General features: G+C 40.7%; 1 protein-coding gene across 1 annotated transcript; it reads left to right on the plus strand.

Annotated features, from left to right (window-relative positions):
• The first annotated feature begins 394 nt into the window (after positions 1 to 394).
• LOC146566110 (G protein-activated inward rectifier potassium channel 2-like) lies at positions 395 to 22,183 on the plus strand. Its single transcript, XM_085289654.1, has 5 exons — positions 395 to 460; positions 683 to 784; positions 975 to 1,906; positions 15,369 to 16,286; positions 20,997 to 22,183. Exons 4-5 carry the CDS (start codon positions 15,392 to 15,394, stop codon positions 21,347 to 21,349), a joined length of 1,248 nt encoding a protein of 415 aa, XP_085145780.1. The 5' UTR covers positions 395 to 460; positions 683 to 784; positions 975 to 1,906; positions 15,369 to 15,391; the 3' UTR covers positions 21,350 to 22,183.
• Positions 22,184 to 24,509: the final 2,326 nt, after the last annotated feature.

A 24,509-nucleotide genomic window follows, 5' to 3' on the forward strand; every position in this document is an offset into this window, starting at 1 on the left:
TTGTACAGTGTTCTTATGTTTGAAAGCCTCACCTCTCCTCCAAACATACCTCTTGTCACTGTGACCAAATAGCTCAGTCTTTGTCTCATCTGACCATAAAACTTTTCTGCAGAAGGCATTTGGCTTGGCCTCTCAGTCCATCACAGTGGACAGTGACAGTTTTGGTCTTTTTCCAGACCTTGGCAATATGGTGACATGTCAAATATATAGGTATATACAGGTAAATTTATATAATTATAACTTCAATTATGCTTCTTAGATCTTCAGAGTTCCTTGGACTTTCTCATTAATCTGAGTATTTGTCAGTCCAGTGATGTCAAACAAATCCTTTTTATGCTGCAGAAATCATTAACAGCCCAAAATTACCACGATATTGATGTCCAGGATGAGTGGAATGAGGGCAAGCACCTTAAACTACTGGATGCTACTTCAGCAAGTCAGCTCAATCCTGCCAGCAATGGTGAGTTATTGCCTGGATTTTTCCAGCAATGCGAGTGGAGACCCGGAGGATCCAGGTTCAGCACCATGGAGAGCACCGAGGCATACATCCTGAGTGTAAAAATAACAAAATCAACATGCTAGCAAAATATATTTACATTTTTCCTCTTACTATATGTTCATTTAATATATAGAGGATTGTTAGTCCTTGTTGCCTCAAACTGAGCATTTATTTATGATATAGCCCAGCAATTCACACGGGTTTCCAGCATTCGACGATAGAAGACTGGAAAAAAGTTTCCTGGTCTGATGAGTCTTGATTTCTGCTGTGATATTCACATGTAGGGTAAGTATCTATGTAAGCAGCTAGTATGTAATGCCAGAATTGGCATAACCAACATGAGAACATGGATCCATCTGGCCTTGTATCAGTGTTTCAGGCTGTTGGCGATATAATGGTGTTGGGATATTTTACTGGCGCTCCTTGCCCCACCTAAATATTGTTGCTGACCCTGTTCATCCCTTTGTGGTTTCAGTGTAGCATCTTCTGATTGCTGCTTTCAGCAGGATAACGTGCCATGTCACCTTAAACTGGTTCCTTCAACATGACAGTGAATTCGCTGCACTCAAACGACCTCCACAGTCATCAGGTCTCAATCCAATAGACCGTCTTTGGGATGTGGTGGAACATAAGATTGATATCATTGTTGTGCAGTAACTGCGTGATGCTATCATGTCAACATGGACCAAAATCTCTCTTCTTCCAGCGTCTCGTTGAATGTAAGCTGAGAAGAATTTAAGCAATTCTGGAGACAAAAGGGAATCCAACCCGGTACCAGCAAGGTCCAGCTAATAAAGTGGTCAAGTGTATGTATGGTATAGCTTATGTCCTATAATGACGTCCTTTTTATTTGACCAAAATACTGCAGCTCCTGTAATGATGCCTCTTTTATTTTTTCAAGTTTATTGAATTATTGGCAAACGAACTGCTGAGAAATTTAAAGCGACCTCGTTCACGAGTCTAACAATGATGTCAGAAAGGCTTCTGCATTTACTTTGCATTGTTTTACTGATATATTGCTTATTTCTCCTGATGTTTCCATGCACTGTGTATCCGCACTGTGTTGTATCACCTCCCATATTTCCAGTCCCCCTCCTTCTCCTCCCTCTCTCTCTGCTTACTCTTTCTCTCTTTTTGCTCAACCTTCCTCTTCCTCTCTCGCTCTCTCCCTCTCTCTCCCTCACTGCCCACCTATGTCTCTCTCCCAGCTGAGAGGGGTGGAGGCTGACGGCCGATGGTTTTTAAACGGATAGGGGATGGAGGAAAGGGGGAATTAGTGGCTCCTCTTCACTCGGTCTTCGCAACAGCGTCCCGGTAATCAGAGACCAGCAGCCTCAGCGGAGATTTTTCATGGGAACGAAACGGCTTAAAATGAGCCGGAGAGTGATCGCTGATCTGCTGCACAAGGTAAGAGCCTCTCCTTCCTGCGCGGCTCCTTGCGGCGATGCTGATGATCGGCTTGTTAAATGTAATCATGTGTTTTATATGGAAGGGGGGGGAGGAGGGCAGTGGGGGTGGATAGTTACATAACAGGGCATATCAGAGATTAATTAAGACAATAATAATCAGCATAAGAGAAAGACAGACACACAGAGGGAGAGAGAGATAAGGGGGAAAGGCGCATCTCAGATGGTGGAAGCTGACTGAGGAAGCTCCCGGCGGCTGTTTTGTGCGCTGACATGATAAGGAGAGGAAAGCAGCCGCTCGGATGGAAGAAACTGGAAGGTGTTGAAGAAAATGTTGCAGGCTGTGAGCGCCTGCAGGCCTCACGTCACCACAGGACACAGATAAGGCTAATAAACGAGCCACACTGCAGCACATAAAGGCAGCAAATGAAGCAACGACAGGAGGCCATCGTCATCATCATTATTATCATTATTATTGCTGTTATAATCGCGATCACCTACACACCCCCACACCCGTGACAGCGGGGGAAATATCTCCTGCTTGGTTTGCTCTCGAAATCATTTAGCCGGGTCGTAATAAAAACCCCTGCTGTTATATTCACTTCACTTTTCCCTGGATTACAGGTGAAGCTAAACCTCCCCCTCCCCTTAACCAGCCCACTCTTTAATACATATAAAAGTTTTTAAATAAAGGTTGAAACTTCCCCTAAACAGAAATTATACTCGCATATAAAACTGAAATGAACTGTAATGATGATAAAAATAAATTATAAACTAACAGCTCCTCACACTTGAATAACCTCAGGTCGTGACACAGCCCCTTCTAATTCATTCATTCATTCATTCATTCATTCATTCATTAACTTAATTTCATAAGGCAGCCAGGTTAAGATGTGTGTCCAGAAACATTTATAAATCTGAGATGGTGCAAAAGCAAGCACGAAGTCCAGAAATGGTTCATTTCCTTTCAGTCGTGCTTTAGAAATGTGCTGTAGGGGTTATAAACTGGGCAAACTGGGATGTGCTGGAGGTTTTTCCAGAAAGGCGCTGAAATGCAAAAGAAATGCAGTGAAAAGCAGGCTCTGCCGGGGTATAATTAACTCAAATGGAGTGGTGTAATTAATTATTTATAAGTCATTTAATCGGGTGGTCCGAGAAACATTAATAATTCTGCACAAGCAGCAAACAAATATGCAGCAACACAACCACAACGGACAAAAACCATTAGGCGACACCACATAATAAAGCTTTTTAGGGCAGTCGGCACTTTAGTTATTGGATTGTACCCTGCACAATGTAAAAGAGAAGAAGAGAGACATGATTTGGCAACTTCTACAGCCTGTTTTCTTTTTCTGTTATAAAATATAATGTGAATGGGAATTTAGTGTCCACTGAAGTCCTTTAGGGCTATAAATCTGACGGCTGTAATCTCAAGCAGTTAATGAAACCGGTAATTCCTTGACCACTTTCATTTTAAAGCCTTAAAATGTAGAATTTATGAAGATTTCTTTCTTCTTTCTTTCTTTTTATGAAGATATTTGCCATTAAAATCTGTTCAGGTGTAAATCTGACTCACAGTTTCCAACTGCAGTGATTTTTCCTTATGAAATAGCATAGTATAAATAGTTTGATCCAATAGACAGTGAGTACATTGGATCCCAGCCTCCTTTAAAAAAAACATTTTCTTCTGTGTTGCTCATTTAAGTCGGTTACCTGAGGCTCCTGCCAGTCTCCACTCTGTGGTCCTCCTCTGGAGTAACGCCGTTTTTGTGCTGGTAACACGATTCAGCAGAATTCACTCTGTGCTTGTTTTCCTGCTGATACTGTGTCTCAGTTGATATTAACTCAATCCTGTTCTGTTGATAGTCACTTTGCATTTGTCTGCATAAAATGTATGTTTTTTGTTTGAGGCTCATTTTCCTTCCCTGGACTACCACCCTGGCTAGACATGTCAAAATATCAGAAATCAGGTCATTAGTAACAATATTCTTGTTCTTGTGGCGTAGACCAATCCACCGGACTAATAACATGCAGACCCCTTCTCCCCTTGTTGCTGCCAAAGCAGCTCTGACCCTCTGTCCTGTGGTGGCTGGCATCAGGACGTTGGCAGCAGATCCTGTGGGTCCTGATGGCTGAGGCCTCAGAGCTTGATCCAAAGTAACATCATATTAGAATCCACCTCAGTCTCACAGCAGTTTCTAAAATAGTCACAACTGTTATTCTATTATTTAGTTTCTCTTGGCACGTGTGCTGCTTTTCTGTCAATGTGCTCAAAATCAGTATTTTCTCCTTTTAAAGGGTGAAAAAGTCCACATTCTGAAACTGATGGAAGTCATTTAGATTTCCTCACTTCAGTTGTGTTTTTTTAAAAGCATTTCCAATCATAAGAAGCTACTTGGCTACTTATATATGTCGCAATTTGGGTTAAAATATAGTTGCCAAGTTGTTTCTTGGTTGCTAGGGTGATGCGTTGCCTTTGAAGAGCCTGGACACAACATATGCTGCAGACATGGACATATACTTCCTGCCCATGACTGTTTTTTCCTGACTATTTCATGTCCTGCGCTGAGGCCTGGAGGAGGAATTCGGGAGTTTGAAGACCAGGCCATAAGCTTGGCTTATCTTTCCTGAGCAGTTTTTTTCTAAGTGCTATAGAAGAAGATGCTGTTGTGGTGGAGGAGGCTGCTGCTGTTGGAGAGTGCAGGTCTGCAGCAGTGTGTAGGTGGAACAAGCATCGAAAGGTTGCACTATAAACCCAGTTATAAGTGGCCTTAGGTAACATGTTAAAGAAGGTAATAAGTTGTTTTTTGTTTACAACAACAGCCTGTATAATATTAGAGGGAGAACCCCAGCGATCAATGACCTCTGCTGTGAGAGTGGGGAGGAAGAACTCCATCTTTAACAAGAAGAGACCTCCAGCAGAGCCAGGCTCAGAGAGTCGTAGCATACTGCCTCAGCTGGTTGACAGAGGAAGAGAAGAAGAAATGACTAGAGGTTCATAAAGTAATAATGTTATATTATCAATGTTTTTCAGCATAGCTTCACATTTTTGCTGCTTTGCTGCCATCGGAGGCTGAAAGCATTTTGCTGCTGGCATAAAGTTTACGATGGGTGTCTGTGTTTTGTTTTTTTGTTTTTTCATTTTTGATGGAGAAACACTGAAAATACTGACAATAACAAAAGCTGTTTACAGTAAAACTCTCTAATTTAGCTTTTTGTTGCCCAGTAGCTGTCGTGTCCTGCCTCTAGAAACTCAGTTAGCAATTTTAATGCGATTACTGTTTTTAAAATTATTGCACTTTAACAAAAGTCATTACTTAGAGAAGTTGATTTAACAGTAAAATACAGGTTTAAGAATTACTCTTGCACTAAAATTCTTTTCTCAAGCTGCACAGGTTAAATGAAGATATTAAGCGATGGCCAGATTGCTTAATACCTTCTTACCACAGTTCCCAAAAGGCTGCTTCCTTCTGGGAACTGTGGTAACATGCTGCCAACATGGAACTTGTACAGTCGTGGATGGCTTGATGCTGAACAAATGTAAAACTGATTAATAAAGCATAAAATGCAATTGAAATATGTTTTGTTAACCCTAACAATTTGGAAATTTCTATTAAAAAAAACAACATAGATGAAACGAAATAGCTCAGAAAGGTGAAAAATTAATGCTTGAAACATTTTAAAAATCTAAAAAAAAAGTCTAGTTCTGTTGTTGTGTGCAGAAACCCTGCAGAAAACCAGTCTTACATTCTTTATGAGAACAAAGATGATGTGAGCATGAACACGTTTGCTCAAACATGAAAGGTGTTTTTTGGCCCATCTTTAAAGGATGTCAGGTTTTAATGAATACATGCATGTGTGGTGTGTAACCCAAAATTAATACATAAAATCAAAACCGAGGGCCGGAAAAAAAAATACTACGCACACTCTACTATTAAAACTGAACATCAAAGCGACGTAATACCCAGAAAAACACACACAAACACCAAGCCTAGACTTCTGGGTGGCTGCATATCAACGATGATCAAAATGTGCACATGAATATTTGCACAGATGAGCTTCAAAGCCTGAGGGAGCTTTTGACATTTACACATTTTTAAAAATGTGTTTCAAAACTTGCTTACTTTAAGATTACTAAAGGCTTTGCGGATTTCATAACCCATTAATAAAGATCCTTAAAAAAAACTGTGACTGACACCCAGAGTTCAGCCCACGTGGTGATGCCCTCACAAAAGTCAATTTATCAATAATGAACAAACCCATTAGCCTTTACAAATGACTTCTGGTGATTAATGCAGACTTGATGAATAACCTTAAATTGATATACCTGAACATTCTTACTGACCAGGCCCACGCATTTTCTGTGAAAGAGTCAGCTCAATTAAAACACACAAGGTTAGATCCAGATCAAATCTGTGCTAGGATGTGAAAATTATTTGCATGTGACGTCTATAGTGCCTGTCCTCAGCTGTTTGTGTGGCTAAAAATAGCTGGAGTCCCCATGCGGCTTCTGCCGGATTTTAGCCACATCTGGATGTTGCTACCTGGTCAACAATCACCCCCAAACGGCAAAGACACAGAAAGAAGCTGAAGCACCAATAACACGATTGTCTGCTGCTGCTGTTGTGTTCACGCATGTCATCAGTCGATGTTCATCCTACACAGCACGTCTACATGCATCCTGCTGCAGGCCAACAAACGATGTTCAGCATCGTTGCACTTGTGTAACCATCTGTGAAACGGACCATCTTGTGTGTAATATCCTCCAGTGTTTCAGTTTAGCACCGTTTGTAGCTTCATGAGCGGGATATGGTGGGATGAGCTGTTTTGGGGGATGCTTTCCTGTAAAAGTCATCTTTATCTACCTTTAGGCCTCATGAGGCCATATACGGTTTATAGATGGGCTTGTTAATTTCACGTGTAGCCTAATGTTTAACTGAAAATCTGTGGGTGTACAGATAGACGGCCTACAACCAAAGGTTCACCATATTAAGGTTCAAATAGGACAGGGGCCCAGAGACCAGTTTGAAACCACCTGTAAAACCAGCAGTCTTCAAAATAAGGGTTCTCCAACCAGTTTGTGAGTGGTTGCCCATAGTTTGCATTGTCTGCAAACTACTCATGAAGAGATGGTGAGACTGTGAAAACTGAGACATAAACCATCCAAACCAGCGACCACGACCGAAATCTGCCAGTAATGAAAGCGATCAGGATGAGGTCTTTGGTGCAGCACAGTCTTTGTGAGTGATGCCATGTAGCAAATGTCAGTAACCAGTCTCCAACCAACCAAAGAACACATTTTTCCTGGCAACCGGAGGTCATCTGGGGGTCACCAACCAGTCTGTATTGACTGAAGCCTTATTTGGATGAACTATCCTCGAGGGAGGGGTGGCACAGTGTATACGAAGGGTAATGTTATTATAGTTAACTAAAACTAAATTAAACCCCTCCCCCCCCAAAATTTATTAATTTAGTATATTATAAATAAAATAAAATAAAAATTACAACTAACACTAACTGAAAATGAAGTAAAATAAAATAAAAATAGAGACGAAATATTAAATATTGACAAACGTTAAGTATGTGTCAGTTTGGTAAAAATTGTTACATGTTTACTGAGACTTTGTCTACAAGACTGCGTGTGTAATACCTGTGTTGATTTTCCTAAATATTACTGATGACATAGAAGATAATATTTTAGATATTAATAAAATAAAGACTAAAACTAACACTGAAACTAATAAAAACGAAACATTTTAAAATAAAAAAACTTACCCAAACTAAAATGAATTGAGAACAAGAAGTCAAAATTAAATAAAAATAAAAACTAATTAGAAAATTCAAAGCTATAATAACTCTGACGAGAGGAACAGACTTCCTGCTTTGAAGCTTAAAATCCTAGAGTTCAATAAAACACAAATAATTCATTAATAATCAGCTCAAATCTGCAGGCTGATGAGGACGCACACATAAATGTTCCCCCGTCAGTGTATTTATGTTGGATGGGACTATCCACAGAGGCTGTAAACATGCTTTTTAATGTTGTGAAGTTTTAACATTTTAACACGGGAACATATTTGAAGCACACTGAACACTCAAGTGGCCACTTGAGGAACTGCAGTTTCTGGCACGTAGTTTGCTTCCTTTTCCAGCTGTGAGCCCATCAGCTTGTCTTGACTTAGCCTTTAGGGGCAACAGACAGTATTTGGAGGCTTTCAGTCTTAATATCTACATAGCAGCTTATTGGTTCATGCACCAGTCATTGATTCATTTATAAATAACTGTAGAAAATGTATTTGCTGTCAGATCTCCTTCTTCTTTGCAGTCCTGATGGACGGGATGACCAATGAGGTCACGGTGGATGATGTTTGCAGATGATACTCTAGTGAGAGCAGGGAGCAGGTGGAAGAAAGGCTGCAGAGGTGGAGGTATGCTCTGTAGTGAAGAGAGATGAAAGTAGAAGCAAGAGAGCACACGTGTGTGAAGGAGAGGCAGGCAGGTGTAACAGGGAAGCTGCAAGGAGAAGAGGTAGTGAAGGTTTAAAACAAGGGACGGTGTACAAGATAGGTAAAGATGAGGAGAGTGCAGGCAGGGTGGAGCAGGCGGAGATGAGTCTCAGGGTGATTTGTGACAGAAGGAATATAAAAAATAGACAGGAGAGGCTGAGGTGTTTTGGATATGTGCAGAGGAGACCTTGAAGAAGAAAGAAGGAAAAGAGGAAAACCTGTGAGGAGGTTAATGGTTGTAGTGAAGAGGGTTGGTGTGACAGGGGAGGATGCTGGGGTGAGATGGAGGTCGATGACCCGCTGTGGTGATCCCTAAAAGCAGCAGCTTTTTCCTTTTTGGAAAATTTAACCCCTTTTTTGTTCTCCACGCCGTCTGTTTACCTGCATGCTGCAAAAGCCCGCTCAAGCATGATTGGTCAGCAGCATCCAGACACTACGCCTGAGAACCAGAAAGTTTCTGTTACTAAAAACCGCTTCCCGTAATCACAGATTCTGAATGTTCATAAGCAGATATTTGTTTACAGAGATTGCTTCGTGTGTGCCAGCTCTCTCTCTCTCTCTCAGCTGTTATACAGATAATAACCACAAAGCCTTTCTGGAACCAGTGAGCTTCACCAAAAAAGCATTCCTTTGTCAGAGTTTCCTGCACCATCACCACTCAGTTTTTAATATGTATATTATGTAATATGTATATTTAATATGTATGTAATAGCTATTTAAGTCATCATTTGTCTAGAGATATTTACAGCAGCTACTTGGAGACTGTAAGAGCCATGAGAATCAAAAGTGGTAAAGTGGTGGGTTATGAAACCAAAAGCTCAAAGATGCTGAAAAGCTCCACTGAGCTGAGGGGCCGAGTAGCAGTATAGTGATAACAGCTGCTGTAATTTGTTATCAATATTTACTTATTGATTACACAAATGAGATAAAATTCATCCCGTGAGACTTGGCAGCACTAAACTTTTATTTCATTATCTTGGGTTTTATTGTTTTCTGTGCCAAACATCCTCTTAATAAGCCGGTGTTATCAGATATTTATTCACAGATATTCAGCATTAGAATAAAAAAACAGATGTCACATGAATGGGAGCTCTGTGCACAAAGCACATGCAGCACATTGTTCTTCCTTCGGGCCCCGCTGAAACGAGATGAAACAGACAAATGTTATCCAACGCCGTGGCCTCATCCAGTACATTCCTGCTATATTGTGAGCACTTTGGTAGACTGAGCTGTGCGTTGCCATGGAAACCAGTGCTGCTCAAGCTCATAATATTCCCCCGTGAATGGAGAGCAGAACGGCTTCAGCACAGCCATTTGTTCCAGTGGTAGGAACGCTGATGGTGGTGGCTTAGGATCGTATGTGCGGAGTAAAGGAAATCAATGCTGATCTCAGGACAGTCCGAGGCGCAGGCTCGGGCGGAGGGGTGGGAGGTGTGGGAGGTCGGGGGGAGAAACTCCTAATGTGACACACTTATCAGAGGGATCACACAACAAGCCCCGCTGTGTTCAGTTTTCAGCACCACACGCAGAACAAAAACGGACAGGACAGCGCAGCAGGGACCTTTAAGGAGGAGAGGTCAGGTTCAGGAAGTTTAAGAGGCTGAGGGGTTTACAGAGTGCAGCCTTCCTTAAATCTGACTCAAGGTTATTTTTTTCCTATTTTCTTTTTCTTTTCTTTTTTTTTTTTTTACCAAATGCAATTAGTGTCGGTTCTTATCTGCAGCTCTGTCCGAAAGGATGATGATGAGGCCCGATTTCAACATTTGTCCTGGATATCGTATTATAGACCACTCTCTGGCCAAGCAGTCAACCTTTTTTCACACAATTTGTTTTACATCTATAAAAACACAATATGCACAGCCTCAAGGAAGTACAAAAAATTGGGATGATATAATTTTAATTGCCATGGCTATTTCAAGGGCCCTGTGATAGGATGGCGAGCTTTCCAGGATCTGCCCTGCCTGGCATAAGCTCGAGCTCTCCCATGACCTGAAACTGGATGGATGGATTTTATATCACAATATTTACCATAAACCACCAGAAAAGAATTTCAAACTAGTGTAAAATAATTAAATGATTGGGCCTTAAATTATAGGCTAGATGAGGGCAGTTCAATAACATTGACAGAATCACTCCTCCTAACTAAACTCCACCTTCAGAGCGAGCAAATGAAATAACAAAGCAACTCTTTCATTTCTGTGTCTTTAAAAGTTCTATTTTTATGTGAAGTTTAACCTTGCAGGACCAACTTTATAACTCCCCGAGTTAATTTTGTGCAACCACAGTGTGGATTAAAGAACCAGTTCAGTTGAGAACTGGTTCCAAATTGTCCTCAGAGCTCAATTTATTTATTTTTGTCAATGTGGGCATGTTTTTCTGACAGTTGTGCATTTCATAACAATGACGTCAAACTCGAGCCAGCGGAGCTTTTTGGACACCTGAGTCTCATGCGAGCCTTTTATTCTGCTCTTTTTTTAGCGTTCATACTCAGAGATCATACAACATGTGTAGGCTGCAGGAAGCAGATCAGGGATCATTAAGAGATTCGATATCGAGAGCATGACCCATGGATAGAGTGAATAATGACATTAATATCTTAATAATGTCTGTCAAACAAAATGACTCGGGCTATAGACCCCCTTTTTTCTCCTAATCCTCAGAGGTCCTGACATGAACCGAGTGATAATTCTTCTGCTCTAATTTAACCTTGTGAGGTCTCCCTATGTGACCCTATGTTATCTGAATTTCCATATTGATGCTTTATTTTAAAATATACTCCAAAGTCTCAGTTAGATTTTGTTGAATCTATTCTTCATGCTTCAGTCTTGAGCCACTCCTTATTTCTCCAGGCTTCCTGAAGGTCCAACGTTTGTCTTTGGACATTGGCTCCTTTTTCACTCAGAAGAATATTTTTTTGTGTTATTGTTTCGTAAGCCATTTAATGCTGACCTATGAATCACTCAAGCATAAAAAAGACAACTAACTTAAGGGATGAACCAGTGTTGAGTTTATGGTATCTTTAGGTGTTTTGTTACTTAGTGTTTCTTTAGTTGAATCTCTGAAAAATGCCAAAAGTAACAGTTTGACAGACATAAAATTCAATTTTTGCACCAAGAAGATGATTTCCAAACGGTGGCATATCTCAGCATGCTGTGCGGTTTGTTCTTAAAACTTTTGAAGAAGCTGGACAAGTGGAAGACAAAAGAAGAAGTGGCAGGGCTAAAAAGCTATGAATAGCGGAGGTTAAATAGCATCACCTTATTTTTACATCGCTTGAAAGCCGGAAATGTCATGATCCAAATGGTGTAACTATTTTATAATAGCAATATTGCAGCAGCTGCACAAATTCCTCATTTTCTTAAAAGAGTGTTTCAGTTTTTCTGATGTCATTTGACAACTCTCATGTCACATACACACAGTTTTCCAAGCTTTTAGTTAAAAAAGAGACTGGATGGTCTCTGGTGTAGCTCACTGGGTTGACTACGTGACCCACTGCCATAAGACTAATGCAGAGGCTATTTAATGCCTGTCTTCTCTGTACTATCCTGTTGCAATGACTGAAAAATCCCAACAAGTGCCCAACTTTAAAAGTGTTGCTTAAAAACTTATGTATGAGTATTTTGTACATGCATGAGTTTTCCTGTCCAAGCCTCTTTGCCACAACAGTACAGCACACACAGAATACTCCACTGTACACAATGCTTTGTTGGGAAACTAAGTTAAATCTCCAACCTGAGCTAAAAGTGCCGTCTTAAAAGGGCTGTCAGGATACGAAGTGAGTTTGGGTGATGGCTCTCAATCTCACTTCGCAGTATGGCTTCCTCGTGGCTGCCGGGGAGCTCCTCAGCACCCACGGAGCTGAATTACAACCTGAATTCGGTGTTACACACTTGCTCTGCACTGGATGAGTTACTGTGACAAAGCGTAGTTTGCTGTTGGCAGCGTAGGCGGTGACACGTTTTCCCTCAGCTGCACCCGAAGCTGCACGGATTCACGCTGAGCCTGTTTATTAGCGGTGGTGAATCTGCGCACTAGGCTTTAAACAATGGCAGAGTAGGAGGTCTATTGTTTATGATATTATTTGCATGCGTGCCTTGTTTGTGTAGCTGCCACTCACACTGTCCACACTAAGTTGGTTTAATTTGTAAATGCATCTGTAAGCACTCCTTCCAGACATTTTCCTTTTTCACAAAAGCAGCTTCAACTGAGAGAATGTAAAGAGCGGACAACCTGTAGACTTCGACGTGATCTTTGAGAGGCTCGATAAAGAGCCTGCCTTGTATTACTGTGACTAAACTGGATGTAGCGTTTTGTTGTGTTTCATTTCTGCCGCATCTAATTTGGTAGAGTTGCAGTTGAGAATTTATAGAACAGCCTCAGTGTTTACTGACTCATCGAGTATGGCTGTTACTTACTGAACCTCTCTGGCCTCGTGTTGGCAATCTGTCTGCATTTATAAATTCAACAACAATTATTTGCAACTTTTTTACTGTCAGCAGAAGTCAAACCCGAGTTGTTCAGAGACAGGTTGTCTTCCACTCAGTGATGTGCACAATCACCCTGAATGTGATTGCACAGGTTGAGGTTGAGCGTTGGTGCACGCTTGACCTTTGGGTGTCCAGTTAGATCACCATAGCTACTTTCAGTCTGTCTCTGAGCGTGAAAAATTCAGTGCAACCACCGATTTAGTCTGAAGGATGACTCTGTCCTATTTTCACTGTAGTGTGACTGAGACATTTGTCTTTTTTTGTTAGTCCTCTGTAGTGTGTAAGTTCTAGTTTAGCGTTTTGGAGTCTGATATTTGAGTTAGGTCTTTGTATTTGGTTTATTATTATACCTGCCACAGTTTCCCATGTTCAGTGAGTTTCCTTAGTTTAGTTCTCTTCTTATTACCTGTTTCATTTTGTCAGGTGTTTTGTGACTGATTTGACAATGAGGACATTGAGTGTCCTCAGTGTCTCCACCTGTGACTCATTTCCCCAGCTCCCTCCACTTTGATCATTACCATGTGGTTAAATAGTCCAGTCCTTCACTTCAGTGTTTATCAAAGCATCTGTGTTACCTTCCTACTCTGGATTTTTCTGTTTATTTCCCTTGTGGACTTAACCTAATAAAAGGTGCATTTTTGTTACTTCTGCCTGCTCTTTGGGTCTTGCATTCAACAAACTGTGAGACAAGCTCAGACATCAGACTGCTTTCTTCTATTGGCTCTATATGATGTTTTCTGGGGATATCCCTAATATGGTCACATCAATGCACAAATGCACTTGCTGCCTCTATTTGCGAGCAACGTGTGATTAAAGGGAGAAGAGCTAAAGCCCCAAAGCCCAGTAATAGAAATAAAGATTATTTTAAACCATGAATCATGCAAAGCTACTATAGTAGAGGCCAATAAAGAAAACATGCAGTTGGGATGTCCATTTAAGGGTAAGATTTATGACAGAAGCTGTACATTTAAATTCAGTTTGTGGGTTTTAATCGGGGCAGCATAGCAGCTCAAGAACAAGTGTTGATTAATGTGTTGTTTAGTACAATCTGTAGTAGTCTGGGAAGTGAGACGGAAGAAAATATGCATTACAAAAATGTCGATTTGCATTCATTTAATTTGTTGTTAGTTTCTTTGTGGGCAGAGGTCAACGGAAATACGATCAGGAACGCTAATTTCCACACACAAATGGTTTCATTGTTATTGCAGATGGCGCCGTGGAATTAAATTTAAATTGCTAATCTAACCAAAGCAGTAAAAAGTATGAATTCAGCACTGATGTACGCACAGCAGTGAAAGCCATTTAACGTTGGGAATAACAATATACTATTGCTTAGTTGTAATTGTTTTCCATAATGAATCTGAGCTGAGTGACGTGTTTTCCAAAGCTACTTCTGAATCGTATTATTCGGGTGGCATTTTCATTAAAAGCCCCACTCTTGACAGTGTGGATAATTCATGTCCAAATGAAAAAAATAATTAACCCTCTGTGCCAACCAAGCCAGAGGAGCTTTCTTCTTTTTACCATAATTGTTCGATTGTTTATGCTTTCAAACTAATTCAGACATCTCCGTGAAAATAGCCCACCACTGCTCCACGTCAAGTACAATTTGTTATGGTGATGATGTTGTTTTGGGCGAGTCGTAGCAGCTCCAGGAAACTGAAGGGGGGAAGGGTTGAACAACTGGAGATGGCTGATTGGTGAAAAACCCAGTGTGAAAAAATGACTTGTGCAGGCTCATATTATCTTGTTTTCACCGTAATTAGACAGATCTAATATATTTAAAATTTAAGTTCCAATTACAAACGTAAACAACTATAAAATATTTGTTATTTTATATGTGTGTTTTCTGAAAAGAAAAAACAAATACATCTCAAATTATTTATGCTCAAAATGCTGACTTTAAGTAATTTGTTTACATGTAAATTTCCTGCGTGATTTTGTTACACTTACACTGTGAAAGATTGAAGTTAATGCAACCTGGTCAAATAAATTTCTTGATTGGAATGCATTCAGTTTATAACCAGCATATTTTCCTTAATTAATGATTGTTTGGAAAAAAATAAACATTTGATTTGATATATTTTAGTTTATGTAGCTGTAGACTAATGACATGTGATTGACAAGTTGTTAGCCATCCAGACCATCTAGACCATCCAGTCTGAGCATGTGGTTTGATAGTCATAGTTGCAGTTCACTTATCACATGTGGTTACAAAACACCAAGGTGGTATGCTCTTTTACGCTCCAAATGTGGATTTGTTTTTATACTTCCTTGTCTGTCAAATATTATTCTCTAAAACACCACACTGCATCTAAAGTAAAATAACGCCAAATGAGGTACCCATCGTATTGATTGTATTGAAATATTAATAAGTTAGATCCTGAACAACCGTCTAGATGTGTCACCATCATCTTAGAGTTCCTGCACTTGCTAACTCATGATCACTGCTGTGTTCTTCCTCTTGCAGGCTTGAATCCACCGAGAAACCCCATGGAGCAGGATGTGGAGAGCCCAATAATCAGAAAGCCCAAGTTGCCAAAGCAGGCCAGGGAGGACCTGCCTAAACACCTGGCAGAAATCGACCGGGTGAAAAAGATTCAGCGGTATGTCCAGAAAGATGGGAAGTGCAACGTCCATCACGGAAACGTCCGAGAGACATACCGCTATCTGACAGACATTTTTACCACACTGGTAGATCTCAAGTGGAGGTTTAACCTCTTCATCTTTGTGTTGGTGTACACGGTGACATGGCTCTTCTTTGGCTTCATGTGGTGGCTTATTGCCTACCTCCGGGGTGATCTGGACCATATAGCAGACAACCAGTGGACTCCGTGTGTCAATAACCTCAACGGGTTTGTATCAGCGTTTCTGTTCTCCATTGAAACAGAGACCACCATTGGTTATGGATACAGAGTGATCACGGACAAATGCCCTGAGGGAATAGTGCTGCTTTTAGTTCAGTCAGTGCTGGGATCTATCGTGAATGCCTTCATGGTGGGTTGCATGTTTGTTAAGATCTCACAGCCCAAGAAACGGGCTGAGACACTAGTGTTTTCCACCAATGCGGTCATCTCCATGAGAGATGGTCGGCTGTGCCTGATGTTCAGAGTTGGAGACCTCCGAAACTCGCACATCGTCGAGGCTTCAATCAGGGCCAAGCTTATCAAGTCTAAGCAGACCAAGGAGGGGGAGTTCATCCCTTTGAACCAGACAGATATAAACGTGGGTTACAACACAGGAGATGACAGGCTCTTCCTGGTATCGCCACTCATCATCTGCCATGAGATCAATCAAAACAGCCCCTTCTGGGATATCTCACAGGCCCACCTGTCCAAGGAGGAGCTGGAAATTGTTGTGATCCTCGAGGGGATGGTGGAGGCCACAGGTGAGTCATCAGATTCAAAATCTCAGAGGTTAAGGTGTACAGTAATTGCTGTTTATTGGATCTAATGTCACACAATGACTTTCTAATGCTTTATTTATTGCAGAGAACTGCTTCACCATATCTCTGGAGTAGTGCTCAGTTAATTTTGTAATTTTAACAAAATGATTACAAACATGTTTTCAGTGCTCAGCCTGACCAATGCCACCAGCTGTGCTGGATTTCAGTATGTATGTTTGAATAATAATTGTTAAAATACTTAAATCTGCCGTTAGAATTTCAGCTTTTTTCTGATAATAGTGAACTGGCTGCCATTACGCTGGATCTGCCATTAAAGGCACATCTTGAGAGAACACCAGTGTATCTGGCCACAACTTCTCATATATCTCAGAATGTTATCAAAAAAACATCTCTTCAAGTTTATTTGGATTTACTGTATTGTTGCTGGATTTGTAATACATAGAAGGCAGTGGACTTCAGTACAAAAGCTCACCTGTAGTCAGAGCTTGCTGACCTACAATGAACCACATCTTACCTTAAGACACTGGAGGGGAATCAAATACTGCTTTGCACTCTGCAGCTTTAATGCACTACAATGTCCTTTGAAATACATTCATTTTTAAGTCACTGTAACATTTTTAAGTTTCACTGACTCTTCTTCTGGCACAACCGTAAGGAATCTTATTTTGAAGGGATTTCCACTGAAAGTTGGTGCACACGTCTCCCACAGGGTCAATCTGGGAACCCATCAGTAAGCCTGACGACAGCCTCAGATAATTTTAGGGTGGCAGGAGATAACTGGGACAAGACTTCCTGTTCCACATGCCACTTGTCATTTACTAATGCGGATAACTCTTTTATAAAGCCAGTAAAATGCTAAAGAGTAGACAGGGGATAGTCAGTGGTTTCAAGATCGCTTTTCAGAGGTATTTAGCCATCTTTTGGTCTCCATGTGGTCTGCTTTTATGTGGTGCACAAAAATTAGTTTTTGCAACATTGTTTAAGGTTTAATTAACCTCATCACACCACATATGCAAACAGGAGGTGCAACACAATTTTGTATATGTCCAGCATTAGTGTTTTTTCTCATATTATATCAGAGCAGTATGTGTCACGTGATAAAGCAAGTGTGTAAGTTCATCCCTGAATGTGTGCATAGTATTTCCACGTTAAGCTTAACAACCGATATATTAAGCCACAGCTGGACTGGCCATCGAGTTCCATATTGAGGTGAAAAGGAAGCGATTTGTCCCGTACTTCAGCTAGAATTAAAAAATAGACACAAAGCTGGAGTTATTCTGTCTTTGCTGCGCAGTTGCATCTACTTCTCTCATTCACTCCCCCTTCCTCTCCTGTTATTACTTCAAACATGAAACTGATCAATGATCAGCTGATCGGCTTTTCTGCCGCAAGTCCCGTCTGTCTTGATTGTTTATCGCCCACTTTGCGCCAGAAAGAGGAAACCAGCGGATAAACAACACCAGCACGTTTAAGCGTGATAAGCTGTTGTTAGAATGTATTTAATATTACTTTCTAGTATAAGCTGAGGTTTGCTGGAGCCACAGCTGTAAAAGCTGCTGGTCATGATATCCGTTTGGATATGTAGCGAGAGTGAAACATGAAGATGAAACCAGGAGATGTCCTTACTGAACGGGTGAGTTAAAGGAAAGTTATGAACTGTTTCCGAGAGACAAATAACACCAGGATCCTTTTTTACGTAGCTGACGGCTGGTAACTGTGCAGGGGCGGGTCTAGCAAAGTTTTGCCAGAGGGGCCAGGTTGGGCATTAACAGGGAAAGGGGGGCACAAAGAAATACTTTTCTTTGTTATGTCATTTAAAAACTTTGAATAAATAATTATCTGAATCTTACAACAAAAGTGGTCATCTGATTAAATGTATAGAAATCCATTATTGTATATAGTAAGTAATAAGTCTAATATATACCCTAGTAAGATATAGTACTTTTTCCTTTGGGAAGGTACCATCTGTGCAGTCTGCAATTCTGTTGAAGAAAGATGTTGAATCTATTTAATTATTGTAGAAAAAGAATTGATTTCTGTGCATTTGTCTTACACTTGCATTAAATTAAAGTTGATTACATCGATTAAGCATCATGAGGTGGAGGGCGGGGGGTGGTTCCCTAATATTTTTGCTGGGAGTTGGCAACCCTATTAGATAGGTTGCTTAATATTTCCACTAAGTACTCTTTAAAATACCAGAATAGGGGGGATGGTGTAGGTTTAAAGTTATTATTTTATAGTTCAGTGTTGCTGAACTATAAAATGTTTTGGGTGCAGTGTTTTTTTTGCATACAGGAATGACAGAATAGCTTCAGTCTCTTGTTTTTTAAAACTTGATTATGAACTTTTACAAAATGCAGCAAGATATTTATTAAAAAAAACAGTTTTATTGATTACAAAATATCGGATTCATCTCGGTATCGGCAGATATCCAAACTTATGATATCGGAATTGGTATCGGACATTAAAAAGTGGTATCGTGCCACCTCTACTTTAAAATGTGTCCCAATTTTCCTTTCAGTCATGCCGCAGCAGTCAACACAATTGATGTAGCTCTTTTTAATTACGCTATGTTTTCAATTCAGACACACATCATCATCGTCTATCTTAAAGAAGGCCCCCGGGATGAGGAAACGCTAACAGAGATGTATATAAAGACAGATGTAAAGCGTTAGAGTTAGATTTAAAAAGATGAGGGCCTGTGCAGAGCACAGCTGCACAGCCGAGAGCAGGATGACCAAAACATCTGGATGGGCAGTAGGAGACGTGAGGGAGATACCAACGATTTGCGTCACCATCCCAAAAATCACTCGATTTTCACATCATCATGTTAGATGAGATGGTTGCTGAAATGCCTGAATTCTGAACTGGTATTCGATCATTTGTCTCACTCTCAGACTCAATGAAACAAAAAGAACCAATTACATAATCGTTGCGTGACGTGTTTTGAAACAGCTGCTGGAGGCTCACTGAGGACTCTGTTTCCTGCAGACAGCTGAGCCAAAGAGCTCACTGATGAATATGAAAACACAAGTAAACGCTGCTGGAAAGTGATTAGGACCCACTCCTGGTTACAGTTAACTAACCATAGAGGAAGCGTGTTTAAATCACCTGCAGTAACGATGCTGTAAAGATTACAACAACACGCCTGTACATCCAGGGGAACGTTGAGGGATAAGCCTCATTTAAATCCAACTCTACCTGCTAGTACCATCGTTAGCACAGCTCAAGCAGGAGAAAATAAATGCCACCAATGCCCATTTTTCAGAAATCATTCTTCTGCCCAACAAAGCGGGAAACTGGAATATGCTGTCACTTCTTGCTTCGATTTTTCAAAGATAGGTGCAAATGTAAGGTGAAAGGGACAGGAGCTTTGAAAATAACAGAAAGTTAGTTACTGTAGTTGTAATGCAGAGGGAATTATAGCACTTAAAATGCACTTGATCGCAGCAATTCAAAGGGAAGCAAATGGGTTGTTTGTGGAAGATAAAATGTGTGAGCAGCATCTGGCAGATGGGGATGGTGACGCAGGGTGATGACAGGAGCCTCAGGGAGGCTTCAGGATAAATCTACTATTGCTTCTGAGCTGTGAAGACCCCCACGGGACCCTGGGAGTGATGACAGTGGACAGAGGGAGGGAAGGGAAAAAAATCACACCTTTTCCCTGAGTAATTTACACTTTCCGAGGATATCATTATTCCTGCTGTTTATCGCAAATAACCTGCCATAAATCTGCTGAGTGTTTATAGAAAAAAGATGCTCCTTATAGCTGCCGACGTTGCCTGAGAACTGTCACATTTTTTAAATCTGTCTAAATAATCCAGTTATTTGTGATAGTTGCTGTTACAGCAAACTAAATGGTGCCAATTTGTAAAACTGTAAAACAAAACAACAACAAAAAAACCATATATATATATAAATCTACTTGGTTAACCTCTATAAGAGCAAGTGTTCTGGCAGTTTACTGGTGTGAAACATCCAGATCTTTTCAGGAGTGACCATACCAGCAGATTCACCCAAGGTCAGACGATGCAGTGCTCAGAGAAACTGCAAAAACCCCAAGAGCTCCATCTTGGACTCTACAGGTCTCAGTCAGCACGTTCAGTGTTAAAGTTCGTGACAGTACGATTGGGAAAAACTGAACAACAAATAGCTGGTTTGGATGGGTTACCAGGAGGAACCCTCTTCTCTCTAAAAGAACATGGCAGCACAGCTTAGGTTTGCAAAACCGCAACTGAACAGCCCTTTGGACAGATGACACCACATGTCAGCACAAACACTCAAACCAAATATGAAGCATGGTGGTGGAGGGATGATTAAGGTCACTGCGTCTGTATAAATATTCTAGAACAACCTGTCCAACAGCTAAAAATTGGCAGGAATTGGGTCGTACAAAAGGACAATGACACCAGTCCATACGCTCTATACCTCGTACTGACAGTTCTCTGATGGGGTGTGCTATTTAAGCTGCTTTAGCGTACATAAAGTTGATGCTGCCTCTGCAAGCTGCTTTGCAACCCACCTCCACCAATGCGTTTAATGCTAGATTTTCTGTGTCTGTTGCTGCTTTTTGGAGCCTTACAGCCAAAGATAAATTACTGCAATAGACTAGGACTCCCATTTTGGCTAAAGATTGCTAAGACTACACGAGTCCCACAGTTTCTAATGGTTTTCTTTGTTTTGTCTCTCCAGGTATGACCTGCCAGGCAAGGAGCTCCTACGTCAGCAGTGAGATCAAGTGGGGCTACCGCTTCACGCCCGTCCTGACACTGGAGGACGGCTTCTACGAGGTGGACTACAACAGCTTCCACAACATCTACGAAACTGACACACCCACCTGCAGTGCCAAAGAGCTCGCTGATATGGCCAACCGCGCCCGCTTGCCCCTAACTTGGTCGCTGGCTAGCAAGCTGAGCCAGCAGGGGCTGCCAGAGTCTGAACAGGAGGGTCAGGAGACCAAAACCAACCTGGACGAGCAGGGGAAGAGTGAGAAGACCGAGAGGAACGGGGACATTGCCAATTTAGAGAGTGAGTCCAAAGTGTAGCGAGCGTGGCAAGAGGCAAGCGTGAAGTCGAAACGAGATTAATGGACTGTACTGTTGGTCTCCCGCCGAGGAAGGCCACCCATTGAGGACCAATGAGCACAGTAGACCAAGTACCCCTGCACCACGAACTGCTTTTTTCTCAGTGATTTACATTTACCCCAAAAACGAGAAAACACGTAGACATGTGGCCCACCGCTGGAGTGAAAACCCCCTGCGGCAAGTGCATGTTTCAAATATAATGTGATGTCCTCCTGACAAGATTCCTATTATTTTTTCTATTAAGATATTCCTAGGGGCATTTGCTAAGTATTTTTGTATATATTACAAAATGTTTTAAATTCTTTGTTTTGTTGCAGTATTTGACACATGTTTGATACTACTTCCTTTAGGTTAGTTCTGTATATATTCTCTGCCTTACTGTATGTATAAAGCTTTCATTATTTGTTTTTCAGGAATATATAAGCATGTATAAACATTAACTGCAGTTGATTTATCTTGTATTCTGTATATACTGTATGATGATATTATTATTATTATTATTATTATTATTGTTATAAGGAACACATACAGTTCAATGGATGCAAACTCTAGTTTAAACCAATGAAAGATTCTTCCCCAATGATAAGTGTTCGTTTAAAGTAGTACGACACGAAGCCATGACTTGCTGTTTACAGCTAACTGACTTCAGACAATGGCCCTTTAAAAACTGCATTTTGTCACTTTTGCACACTGGAGTCTTCTGATGAAGGTTAGTGACTGTTTGAGTCTCCAGAAATAACTCACCTGTCACCTAAAAGTATCAATAAATAAACAGTAAGTTGCTTATTATGAACTTGGTGAGATGTTGTTTTTGTAACACTTTTACTCAAATCCAGAATCTACTTACGTACTTTCAGGACACCTTTTTGTTTTTTGTCTGCTTTTCCTATAAGTTTACGAATTCTGAAATTTGCACTTAAAATTGCATACAGTGGTCCCTCGCTATCCGGTTGTTCAGTGATGACGCCACGAATCCTACTTCCGGGCCTAAAGTAGTCTGCGTTTAATATGGCTTTTGTGTTGTTAACATGTTTAATGTTATGTATTTTCTTCTATTTGATCTCAAAAAGCTCCTAAAACAGTCAGTGATCACTGTTGACCTCCCTCGGCTTTTATTACCGCTAATCATTTATTTAAGCTCAGTTTTTAAAACCTTAGGATGTAACTACAGCCCAGCCCATGCAGCAGTATATGAATGACTAACCTCGTATTGTGGATGGATTATCTCAGTTGTTCTCCTGGCTGAAGTTTGGTCCTTTTACAGCATCCTGCCATGCGATTACATTTGTTCCTGACCACCGAGAACACTCACGGTAACTTTTATCGAGTGGAGAAAAAAAAGTTAGCTTGTTTATATTATGCTAACATAGCTGTGTCGCTAGCGGTCACGTAGCACATCATTATATTCCAGCTAGCCCAACTTCAGTAACCCTACTGTACAAACGTCACTGCTGTTTAGTTTTCTGTCTTCATTTATGCTGGAAGTGATAACAGAGCTGTACGTTTTAATTTGTTTCCAAAACCCCGCAGTCAGGACATGCTATATTGTATTTAGATAGAAGCTAGCGAGCTAACTCCCTGCTAACTTCTAACTCCGTTAAATGTCATAAATTCCGTTTTCATGGATGCCTGGATGTTAAACTCAATTGTTACACCTGGTAGAGCAGAACGCTGATCATTTTATTAAAGATGAAAGACTTTAGACAGTTTTTCAACTCTCAGTAATGCCATAGTGATCGTTTGATATATGGACGTGCAGCGGAGTTTAGGTCCAGACACGGCTAGTGACGTCAGACTTAACGACCGGATAACGCGCCTTGCTGATTTTTATTGTGCAATTTTGCTTGATTTCTTTTTTTTTTTCCACAGCGCATCGTGTTCTGCGTCCTGATTGCCTGTAGCCCATTGTCCAATCTCCTCCATGCAGTGTCTCCTGTACGGTACAGAATGCGTTCAGCTTGTCAAATTTATATAAATCTTCGATCGCTAGCAGTGTGACTCTGAAGTGCTGTACTGTATGTTTGTAAGTCCCCCCCCCCCCCCCCCCCCTCAACAAACACAACAATGTCGATGAAACGTTTTGCACCATTAAAGGCACTTCCGGTGGCACCCAAAAGGCAGAGGAAGATGCTACCCATCGCACAAAAAAGTTGGACTTCTGGATATGCTAAAGGAAGGTAGAAGTTACTGTATTTTTCGGACCATAAGGATAAGTCAAACTTTACTCAACTCATTCTTCTTGCTTCCTCTACTTCCGTACCATTGATTCATTAATGTTGCTCTATTCGCATGTTCTGGACCTGAAAACAGGGTTTGATCTTTGGTTTAATTCTATAATACTGGACTTACTTTTCTACGAAGGGTTGAACTTTGAGAGTGTTTAAACAAGAGAGAAAAGTATGAAAATATTCATGCCTGTCTGAGAAAAGTGTATAAAGTGTGCAGTGGGGGGTTTTACAGCCTTAAAACATCTATAATAATTGTAAAAAATAAAGCTGGCTACAAATTTCACCTATCGCGGGTTATTTTTAGAACGTAACTCCAATAACAGGGACCACTGTAACTCATAAAATGTTTTTGTTTCTTATGAATTAAAATCAAGCAGCAACTTTATAGACTACCATATAAAAAGCAAACATGGGTCCTCGCCAATCAGATCCACGTCACATTTGTGACTCTGTCCTCCCAAAACACAGATGGTTACAAACAAAATGGTGAAGTCTTCCACAAACCACTGGTTGACATCGCAAGTAGCCAATGTCCATCAATGTAGCGCATCAGTCCACAGACTGCTTTTTTTGCACACCCACATAGGTGGACAAGTTTCGGTGTGAGTTTGTTAACCCACAACCAAAGCCTGCATCATTGTAACGTGTCCTTTTTATCTCATAAATATGTTTCCAAAAAATAAAGCTCTTATTAATTTACTATGATAATCTAATGCTTAGCACAAACAAAAGTGAGGTATCAACATAAGTAACGATTATCTTCATTTATTTTCTTGGTTAATCTTTGTTAGTTTGTAACTTGACAGAAGATGAAATATGAATGTCCCTGTCACAGCACTTCAAAAGTGTGTAAACAGTACACCAAAATTAGTTGATTTTAGTACTTTCAGGCT

This window comes from Mchenga conophoros, linkage group LG10 (assembly GCF_057382185.1).
Source record: "Mchenga conophoros isolate Kocher_MC1m ecotype Shallow Benthic linkage group LG10, M_conophoros_male_GT1.1, whole genome shotgun sequence".
In the NCBI taxonomy this organism is placed as follows: Eukaryota; Metazoa; Chordata; class Actinopteri; order Cichliformes; family Cichlidae; genus Mchenga; species Mchenga conophoros.

Bases quoted from the DNA above. Each gene is read 5' to 3' on its own strand.
- LOC146566110 (XM_085289654.1), top strand. From the start codon at position 15,392: ATGGAGCAGGATGTGGAGAGCCCAATAATCAGAAAGCCCAAGTTGCCA. The intron at 16,287-20,996 runs GTGAGTCATCAG...TTGTCTCTCCAG, and splicing joins GGGGATGGTGGAGGCCACAG to GTATGACCTGCCAGGCAAGG.